The 11837-nt window shown below is 41.1% G+C and overlaps 1 protein-coding gene across 1 annotated transcript in view; it reads left to right on the top strand.

The window, feature by feature from the left end:
• Positions 1-1518: 1518 nt before the first annotated feature.
• fam189b (family with sequence similarity 189 member B) overlaps positions 1519-11837 on the top strand; it is a 44748-nt gene continuing 34429 nt past the window's right edge. The window contains exons 1-2 of the mRNA XM_061881679.1: positions 1519-2391; positions 8748-8804. Of these exons, the coding sequence (XP_061737663.1) occupies positions 2158-2391; positions 8748-8804 (291 nt within the window). The 5' untranslated portion in view covers positions 1519-2157. The remainder of the gene's footprint in view (positions 2392-8747; positions 8805-11837) is intronic.

Genomic DNA, 11837 nt, shown 5'->3' with positions numbered 1-11837 from the left:
CCGTTGTCGATAAGCTTCTTTTTCTCCATCTCCTTGTTATGGGACACTCATCCTCCACTGTTGCCATTTCTAATATAAAGTAGTGTAAAGTTCTTATATCTGTCAGTAAACTCGCCATGAAAGCGCTAAAACATACCATTGTGGTGAGTAGTGTTGTCCCGATATCAATATTTTGGTACCAGTACCAAAATTACTTCGATACTTTTCGGTACTTTTCTAAATAAAGGGAACCACAAAAATTGCATTGCAGTCTTATTGTATGTTTCTTATTACAAGCCAAAATGCGTCCGTTCTCTCTTTTCTGTCCACACACTGTGTCCGCTTGTTAATACTCAGTGATTGTGGGCTGCCGAACATGCTCCTCTGCTTTTAAAGCAGCAATGACACAACGTGAAGACGAACGGGGCTCAGGGGGGTGGAAGACTGGTATTTTTCAGGGGTGGTATAACACCGATTGATTCATTAGTATCGCGATACTATACTAATAAATATAAAGGAAAGTGAAGCTAGAGAGACAGCTTTACGCGGAAATCCGAAACAAATAACTAAAAAAATGCTGCTGAAAGTAGTTAAGGTTTGGGTTGGGAGGAGGCTTGTGTATATTCAGCCGAAAAAACACTCCATTCAACAACCGAAATAATAGCAACCAATGGTTTGTTGCATTAGCCATCTTGGATCACATTACCAATCAAGTGTCAGCGCCAGCGTGGGCATGCAGTAGTTCTGCCACCGCAAATGTAGTCCTCTCAGACATGGTGACATCACTGACATAGAACGGGAAATGGCATCTTGTGGGATTTTTATGGAAACGAAAGCCAGATTATCAATATTTCCAAATATTTCTCACCATTAGTGTCTATTTATGTAGTGTCTAGATTTCGATTTATTGACCAAACGTTTGGCTTATTTCTGACACAAGTGAATGATTCCTTGATGAAAACAAGTTACTTCAAAGAAAAATAGTGTGTGTGTGTGTGTGTATATATATATATGTATATATATATATATATTTAAAAGTTAAAGTACCAATAAGTGTTCCCTTCATTCTTCCTGCCTTCCTCTTTATTCCTTCCTCCCTTCCCTTCTTCCTTTCCTCCTTCTCTTCCTTCCTTCCTTTCGTTCCCTTCCTCCCTCTCTAGTTTCCTTATCTTCTTCTTTATTCCATCCCTCCATGCCTCTTCTCTTCTTTTCTTCCTCCTTTCTTCCCTTCATTCCCTTCCTCCCTCTCTCCCTTTCTAGTATCCTTCTCTTCCTTGTTCCATCCCTCCATGCCTCTTCTCTTCTTTTCTTCCTCCTTTCTTCGTTCCCTTCCTTCATCTCTCCCTTCATTTTGTCCTTCCTCCCTCTCTAGTTTCATTTTCTTCTTCAGTATTCCGTCCCTCCATGCATCTATCTCTTTTTTTCCTCCCCCTTCCTTTTTCTTTCCTTCGTTCCCTTCCTCATCTTTCCCTTCCTTCCTTCCTCTCTTCCCCCCACGCCCCACCATAGTCAACATCCGTGCGCTCTGCCGCATCTCAGGCGTCCCACGCAGGCGTTGCGCGTGACGTCATCGCGCACGGGGCAGGTTCAGGCTCAGACGTAGGAGGACAAAACACGAAGAAGGACTAAAGGGTGACGATCATAATTTAAAAAAAAAAAAAAAAAAAAGACGCGCTCGCACGGGTGGATTGTTCCGCGAGTGGACGTGATGCCCACGTGACCGCGGGTGCGGGAAGACAAGCGGGACGGGAAGGTGGACTTCATGGTCGACGTCCGGAGCGTCCGATCGCCGCCTTTTGCTGCAGTTGGAGCAATCGACGGACGCCGTCCGCGTGATGTCGTCCACGTCGCGCTGACGAGCAGGTGATGCTTGGCCCGGGAGATCACGCGAGTGGGGGGTCGTGTCCGAGACGCGTCCGCACGTGTCCCGCTTTGTGATGATCGAGAGCGTGCGGCCCGCAGCGCGTCTTGCCGCAATGCCGACGGGAGGGAGCGCGTGGAGGCACGGCTGCGGACAGCCAGCAGCGTCGTGGAAAGAAGACTTCTAGGACCCGTCATGGCGGGCCGATGAGGCGCACTGTCAGCGGGCCGCCTTCAACACCTGAGCTCCAAGCAAAGTGGAAGCGCACCTGAACTTGTCCACGCATCATCATCATCACCATCGTCACCATCATCACCATGCCCTCGCCGTCCGACTCCAGCAGCGTGGCGTCCGCCTCGGGGTCCCGCGGCTGGTCGGACAGCCGGCGGGGCATCTCTGGTCGAGGCCCCGGAGGCGCCCGCCTGCTTCTGTACCTGGGTCTGTGCCACCTGGGCCTCGGGGCCATGGTCCTGGCCTTCTCCTTCACCAGCATGGCCTTCACCTCGTCTGCGCGGGTCAGGCAGTCCTGTCCCTTCTGGGCCGGATTTTTTGTAAGTCCACATCAAATCCCAATCTTTTCATCACATGTACAACCTTGCACAGCCCGCGTCCACTACAGTGGACAATTAGACTGGATGCATCTTAACACAAATGTCCACTACAGTGGACAATTGGACTGGATGGGTTTTTAACACAAACGTCCACTACAGTGGACAATTGGACTGGATGGGTTTTTAACACAAATGTCCACTGCAGTGGACAATTGGACTGGAGGCATTTTAACACAAATGTCCACTACAGTGGACAATTGGACTGGAGGCATTATAACGTAAATGTCCACTACACGGGACAATTAGACTGGATGCATTATGACACAAATGCCCACTACAGTGGACAATTGAACTGGATGCATTTTAACACAAATGTCCACTACAGTGAACAATTGGACTGGATGGTTTTTTTAACACAAATGTCCACTACAGTGGACTATTGGACTGGAGAGTTTTTAGCATAATTGTCCACTACAGTGGACAATTAGACTGGATGGGTTTTTAACACAAATCCCCACCACAGTGGACTATCAGACTGGAGAGTTTTTAACATAATTGTCCACTATAGTGGACTATTAGACTGGATGCATTTTAACACAATGTCCACTACAGTGGACACTTAGACTAGATGAATTTTAACACAAATGTCCACTACAAGGGACAATTGGACTGGAGGCATTTTAACACAAATGTCCACTACAGTGGACAATTGGACTGGATGGGTTTTTAACACAAATGTCCACTGCAGTGGACTATTAGTCTGGAGAGTTTTTAACTTTATTGTCCACTACACTGGACAATTAGGCTGGATATTTTTTTTAACACAAATGTACAGTACAGTGGACTATTTATTGGACTGGGTAGGTTTTTAACATAAATGTCCACTACAGTGGGCGATTAGACTGGATGGGTTTTAACACAAATGTCCACTACAGTGGACAATTGGACTGCGTGCATTTTAACACAAATGTCCACTACAGTGGACAATTGGACTGGTAGGGTTTTTAACACAAACGTCCACTACAGTGGACAATTGGACTGGATGGGTTTTTAACACAAATGTCCACTACAGTGGACAATTGGACTGGGTGCATTTTAACACAAATGTCCACTACAGTGAACACTTAGACTGGATGCATTATAACACAAATGTCCACTACAGTGGACAATTAGACTGGATGCATTATAACACAAATGTCCACTACAGTGGACAATTAGACTGGAAGCATTTTAACACAAATGTCCACTACAGTGGACAATTGGACTGGATGCATTTGAACAAAAATGTCCACTGCAGTGGACAATTAGACTGGATGCATCTTACCACAAACGTCCACTACAGTGGACAACTGGACTAGATAGGTTTTAACGCAAATGTCCAGTACAGTGGACAATTGGAATGGATAGGTTTTTAACACAAATTTCCACTACAGTGGACAATTGGACTAGATAGTTTTAACAGCTAGCATTTACCACAGTGGTCAAATGGACTGGATAGGTTTTTGGACTGGATAGGGTTTTAACACAAATGTCCACTACAGTGGACAATTGGACTAGATAGTTTTAACAACTTGCATTCACCACAGTGGTCAAATGGACTGGATAGTTTTGAATGCAAACGTCCACTACATTGGACAATTGAACTGGATAGGTTTTAATGTAAATGTCCTCTAGAGTGTACAATTGGACTGGATAGTTTTAACTGCCAGTCCACTGCATTGGACAATTTGACTGGAGAGTTTTTAACGCAAATGTCCACTGTCGAGGACACTTGTTTATTAAGACACAAGAACCTGTCAAAGTATTATAGTTTTCATATTATTAACTTTGTTAACATACCCACATTTGTCCAAAACGTTTGTGCTGCAAACATTTTGTGTCTAACTACCATAGTTTTTGTTATTAAGGTTGTATGGTTTTTCTTGTTATTAATTCTCTCAACACTTTGTCTATTATATTTTTTTTGTTTAAAAACATTAATTATGCTTTTTTTTGGGTGTGTCTTTTAGTTTTTATTTAACCTTGTCAAAATATCCCCAAAACAAATGTCCACAACAGTGGATAATTGGACAGGATAGGTTTTTAACACAAATGTCCACTACAGTGGACAATTGGACTGGATATGTTTTTAACATAAATGTCCACTACAGTGGACAATTGGACTGGATAGGTTTTTAACACAAATGTCCACTACAGTGGACTATTGGACTGGATAGGTTTTTAACATAAATGTCCACTACAGTGGACAATTGGACTGGATAGGTTTTTAACATAAATGTTCACTACAGTGGACAATTGGACAGGATAGGTTTTTAACATAAATGTCCACTACAGTGGACAATTGGACTGGATAGGTTTTTAACATAAATGTTCACTACAGTGGACAATTGGACTGGATAGGTTTTTAACATAAATTTCCACTAAAGTGGACAATTGGACTGGGTGCATTTTAACATAAATGTCCACTACAGTGGACAATTGGACTGGATAGGTTTTTAACATAAATTTCCACTACAGTGGACAATTGGACTGGATAGGTTTTTAACACAAATGTCCACTACAGTGGACTATTGGACTGGAAGCATTTTAACACAAATGTCCACTACAGTGGACAATTGGACTGGATGCATTTGAACAAAAATGTCCACTGCAGTGGACAATTAGACTGGATGCATCTTACCACAAACGTCCACTACAGTGGACAATTGGACTGGATAGGTTTTTAACATAAATGTTCACTACAGTGGACAATTGGACTGGATAGGTTTTTAACATAAATTTCCACTAAAGTGGACAATTGGACTGGGTGCATTTTAACATAAATGTCCACTACAGTGGACAATTGGACTGGATAGGTTTTTAACATAAATTTCCACTACAGTGGACAATTGGACTGGATAGGTTTTTAACACAAATGTCCACTGCAGTGGACTATTGGACTGGATAGGTTTTTAACATAAATGTCCACTACAGTGGACAATTGGACTGGATAGGTTTTTAACACAAATGTCCACCACAGTGGACTATTGGACTGGATAGGTTTTTAACATAAATGTCCACAACAGTGGACAATTGGACTGGATAGGTTTTTAACATAAATGTCCACTACAGTGGACAATTGGACAGGATAGGTTTTTAACACAAATGTCCAATACAGTGGACAATTGGACTGGATATGTTTTTAACATAAATGTCCACTGCAGTGGACTATTGGACTGGATAGGTTTTTAACATAAAAGTCCACTACAGTGAACAATTGGACTGGATAGGTTTTTAACACAAATGTCCACTACAGTGGACTATTGGACTGGATAGGTTTTTAACACAAATGTCCACTACAGTGAACAATTGGACTGGATAGGTTTTTAACACAAATGTCCACTACAGTGGACAATTGGACTGGATAGGTTTTTAACACAAATGTCCACTACAGTGGACAATTGGACAGGATAGGTTTTTAACACAAATGTCCACTACAGTGGACAATTGGACTGGATATGTTTTTAACATACATGTCCACTACAGTGGACAATTGGACTGGATAGGTTTTTAACACAAATGTCCACTACAGTGGACAATTGGACTGGATAAGTTTTTAACACAAATGTCCACTACAGTGGACAATTGGACTGGATAGGTTTTTAACACAAATGTCCACTACAGTGGACAATTGGACTGGATAGGTTTTTAACACAAATGTCCACTACAGTGGACAATTGGACTGGATAGTTTTTTAACACAAATGTCCACTACAGTGGACAATTGGACTATACAGGTTTTTAACACAAATGTCCACTACAGTGGACAATTGCACTGGATAGGTTTTTAACATAAATGTCCACTACAGTGAACAATTGCACTGGATAGGTTTTTTAACATAAATGTCCACTACAGTGAACAATTGGACTGGATAGGTTTTTAACATAAATGTCCACTACAGTGGACAATTGGACTGGATAGGTTTTTAACATAAATGTTCACTACAGTGGACAATTGGACTGGATAGGTTTTTAACATAAATGTTCACTACAGTGGACAATTGGACTGGAAGCATTTTAACACAAATGTCCACTACAGCGGACAATTGGACTGGATGCATTTGAACAAAAATGTCCACTGCAGTGGACAATTAGACTGGATGCATCTTACCACAAACGTCCACTACAGTGGACAATTGGACTGGATAGGTTTTTAACATAAATGTTCACTACAGTGGACAATTGGACTGGATAGGTTTTTAACATAAATTTCCACTAAAGTGGACAATTGGACTGGGTGCATTTTAACCTAAATGTCCACTACAGTGGACAATTGGACTGGATAGGTTTTTAACATAAATTTCCACTACAGTGGACAATTGGACTGGATAGGTTTTTAACACAAATGTCCACTGCAGTGGACTATTGGACTGGATAGGTTTTTAACATAAATGTCCACTACAGTGGACAATTGGACTGGATAGGTTTTCAACACAAATGTCCACCACAGTGGACTATTGGACTGGATAGGTTTTTAACATAAATGTCCACAACAGTGGACAATTGGACTGGATAGGTTTTTAACATAAATGTCCACTACAGTGGACAATTGGACAGGATAGGTTTTTAACACAAATGTCCAATACAGTGGACAATTGGACTGGATATGTTTTTAACATAAATGTCCACTGCAGTGGACTATTGGACTGGATAGGTTTTTAACATAAATGTCCACTACAGTGGACAATTGGACTGGATAGGTTTTTAACACAAATGTCCACTACAGTGGACTATTGGACTGGATAGGTTTTTAACACAAATGTCTACTACAGTGGACAATTGGACTGGATAGGTTTTTAACACAAATGTCCACTACAGTGGACAATTGGACTGGATAGGTTTTTAACACAAATGTCCACTACAGTGGACAATTGGACAGGATAGGTTTTTAACACAAATGTCCACTACAGTGGACAATTGGACTGGATATGTTTTTAACATACATGTCCACTACAGTGGACAATTGGACTGGATAGGTTTTTAACATAAATGTTCACTACAGTGGACAATTGGACTGGATAGGTTTTTAACACAAATGTCCACTACAGTGGACAATTGGACTGGATAGGTTTTTAACACAAATGTCCACTACAGTGGACAATTGGACTGGATAGGTTTTTAACACAAATGTCCACTACAGTGGACAATTGGACTGGATATGTTGTTAACACAAATGTCCACTACAGTGGACAATTGGACTGGATAGTTTTTTAACACAAATGTCCACTACAGTGGACAATTGGACTATACAGGTTTTTAACACAAATGTCCACTACAGTGGACAATTGCACTGGATAGGTTTTTAACATAAATGTCCACTACAGTGAACAATTGGACTGGATAGGTTTTTAACATAAATGTCCACTACAGTGGACAATTGGACTGGATAGGTTTTTAACATAAATGTCCACTACAGTGGACAATTGGACTGGATAGGTTTTTAACATAAATGTTCACTACAGTGGACAATTGGACTGGATAGGTTTTTAACACAAATGTCCACTACAGTGGACAATTGGACTGGATAGGTTTTTAACACAAATGTCCACTACAGTGGACAATTGGACTGGATAGGTTTTTAACACAAATGTCCACTACAGTGGACAATTGGACTGGATATGTTGTTAACACAAATGTCCACTACAGTGGACAATTGGACTGGATAGTTTTTTAACACAAATGTCCACTACAGTGGACAATTGGACTATACAGGTTTTTAACACAAATGTCCACTACAGTGGACAATTGCACTGGATAGGTTTTTAACATAAATGTCCACTACAGTGAACAATTGGACTGGATAGGTTTTTAACATAAATGTCCACTACAGTGGACAATTGGACTGGATAGGTTTTTAACATAAATGTCCACTACAGTGGACAATTGGACTGGATAGGTTTTTAACACAAATGTCCACTACAGTGGACAATTGGACTGGATAGGTTTTTAACACAAATGTCCACTACAGTGGACAATTGGACTGGATAGGTTTTTAACACAAATGTCCACTATAGTGGACATTTGGACTTGATAGTTTTTAACGCAAATATTCACCACAAAATTGTCCTTTTTTTATGTGCTACATTTCCGCTGCCAAATGTTTGGTTTAACTATTATAGTTTTTATCTTATTAACCTTTTTTGATTCATAACCAGCCCCATCAAAGGTTAGTAACATAAAAACAATAATAGTTTGACACAAAAAATTGCAGCATAAATAAAGGGTGATAAGTTTAGGGCGGTTCTGACCAGGTAGGGGGGGTCCAACTTTACACAGGTGACACAAGGTCACCGGTTGTTTGTTTTTGTTTTTTTACAGGTGGTGGCATCGGGGATTGTTGGCATTATTTCGTGGAGGAGACCTTTGACATTGGTGGTACGTGCATTATTAGTAAAGTCAAATTTCCGTGACACACGTTTTTTTGCTTTAATTGTATTTTCTCGGAATTCTAGGCTCGATACTGTCATTTTTAGGGGAAAATGATTTTATTTTATTTTTATTTTTTTAACAAAAGCAAGCAGAACACCATAGGCTCAGTAGGCATTGATTGATTGATTGAAACTTTTATTAGTAGATTGCACAGTACAGTACATATTCCGCACAATTGACCACTAAATGGTAACAACCTAATAAGTTTTTCAACGTTAATCAATTACTTAATAAATGACCAAGTCGGGGTGATCTACCTCATATATACATACACACACATATCATATATATACATACATTTATATATAATTTATATTTATTTATGTTCACATGTTAAAGGTGTTTTAATCAATATACGTTCATGTTTAACATATAGATTCCTATCTTTCATGAAGACAAGAATATAAGTTGGTGTATTACCTGATTCTGATGACTTGCATTGATTGGAATCGGACAGTAGTGGTGATAATGTCCAAGTTTTCAAATGGAGGAGAAAAAGGTCCTCCTTTCTGTCTAATACCACATAAAAGTCATTGGTTTTTGGCATCTTATTTGTCAATCAATCAATCAATCAATCAATCAATGTTTATTTATATAGCCCCAAATCACAAATGTCTCAAAGGACTGCACGAATCAGTACGACTACGACATCCTCGGAAGAACCCACAAAAGGGCAAGGAAAACTCACATCCAGTGGGACGCCAGTGACAATGCTGACTATGAGAAACCTTGGAGAGGACCTCAGATGTGGGCAACCCCCCCCTCTAGGGGACCGAAAGCAATGGATGTCGAGCGGGTCTAACATGATGCTGTGAAAGTTCAATCCATAGTGGCTCCAACACAGCCGCGAGAGATCAGTTCAAAGCGGATCCAAGACAGCAGCGAGAGTCCCGTCCACAGGAAACCATCCCAAGCGGAGGCGGATCAGCAGCGTAGAGATGTCCCCAACCGATACACAGGCGAGCGGTCCATCCTGGGTCCCGACGAGCGGTCCATCCTGTGTCTCGACTCTGGACCGCCAGTACTTCATTCATGGTCATCAGACCGGACCCCCTCCACAAGGGAGGGGGGGGACATAGGAGAAAAAAGAAGAGAAGCGGCAGATCAACTGGTCCAGCTTCCATATTCGTTTTTATACACTTTACAAGAAATACATTGGCGGCAAACTCCGTAGCTTGCTAGCTTGTTTGCTCTGGCTTTCGGAGACTCTTATTTTGTTAGCGCAGGCGCGATGGAGCGGCACTTTTATTGTGAAGACAGGAACTGTGCGATCAGTCTTTAGGCTTTTGACGGGAAGTACGGTTGAAATAAAAACTGTAATTTTTCCTTTACACTTTTGATTGATTGATTGAAACTTTTATTAGTAGATTGCACAGTACATAGTCCGTACAATCGACCACTTTATCGACCAGTTTATATATCAATGATGAAATATTAACATTGCAACACATGCCAATACGGCCTTTTTAGTTTACTAAAATACTATTTTAAATTTCTCGCGGAGTTTCTTGTTGAAAACGTCGCGGAATGATGACGCGTGTTTGTGACGTCTCGGTTTGTAGCGGACATATTAGCCCAGCACCACTTACGTCTAAAAGTCATCTCTTTCCATTGCATAATTTCACAGTATTTTGGACATCTGTGTTGCTGAATCTTTTGCAATTTGTTCAATTAATAATGGAGACGTCAAAGAAGAATGCTGTTGGTGGATTGCAGCTGCTTTTAGCAACCGAAACACAGTCGATGTTTCTTTGTTTGTTGTGAAGCTTTAACACAGAGTGGTCAATTGAACATGTTTCTCTACTTCAACCAGCAAGTTTTTGGATGGGAAAATTGTGATATTAAGTCGGCTCTTACCGAAGACTTCGGTGGATTACGCGACCTCCTGCTGCAGCTCAAAAAGGCAGCTGTGATCTTGGCTCCTCGGCTTCTCTCAGAGACACTGGCGTTCACCGCGGCCATCCGACTTTCAGGTATGACTTTAGAATGTCACTAAAATACTATTAACACAATATGTTACGATAGCGCCGCATCGCGGATGTGCGGGGGGTGTCGCCTCTCGATGCACGGGATCAAAACAAGCAGGAATGAAGGTAGGAACCGGTTTTAATATAAAAATAAAAAAAGAAAACCTGTACAAACGGTAAAATAAAAGTTTGGAGAATACAAAAAGTGAGCAAAAAGGCAGAGTTCAAAAAGTCCATGAAGCGCGAGCCGAGCGCGCGGAGGCTAAGCTACACTCAGCAGAGAGAATACAAACAGACAAAACTAACGTAACTGTTGCGTGGTGCAAACAAACTGGCGACGAGGAACTGAGGTCGCAGGCGGTTTTAAATACAACACAATAAATCAAAACAGGTGTGTTTCGGGGCGTAATTAAGTAGCCATGGTGACGAATGTAAACAAGGAAGTGTTCAACTGAAGGGATCGGCAGAGTCCAAACCTGATCAAAACATACACAAAAACAAACAACAAACGATCCATGAAGTGCATTGTAACACAATAAGCAGATAAGGGATTTTCCAGAATTATCCTAATAAATGTGTCTAATTACATCTCAAACGGTTCCACTGCCGCTGCCTGGAGCCGTCGCCTTTTCTTTTTTTTTTGGTGTGCTTCACTCTAACTTTCCTCATCCACGAATCTTTCATCCTCGCTCAAATTAATGGGGAAATTTTCACTTTCTCGGTCCAAATAGCTCTTGCTGCTGGTGGCTATGATTATAAACGATTTGAGGAGCCCTACAACCCGTGACGTCACGCCCACATTGTCTGCTACTTTTTTTATTAGCGACCAAAAGTTGCAAACTTTATCGTCGATGCTCTCTACTAAATCCTTTCAGCAAAAATATGGCAATATCGCGAAATGATCAAGTCTGACACATAGAATGGACCTGTTTAAATAAGAAAATCTCATTTCAGTAGGCCTTTAAGTCGGGGTCCACGTTTATCAATTCATGGGAAACCCAAAATGTCATAA

This window comes from Nerophis ophidion, linkage group LG21 (genome assembly GCF_033978795.1).
Source record: "Nerophis ophidion isolate RoL-2023_Sa linkage group LG21, RoL_Noph_v1.0, whole genome shotgun sequence".
NCBI classification, from domain to species: Eukaryota; Metazoa; Chordata; class Actinopteri; order Syngnathiformes; family Syngnathidae; genus Nerophis; species Nerophis ophidion.
Note: the sequence above shows the minus strand (reverse complement) of the source record. Positions and strands in the feature narration are given on the sequence as shown.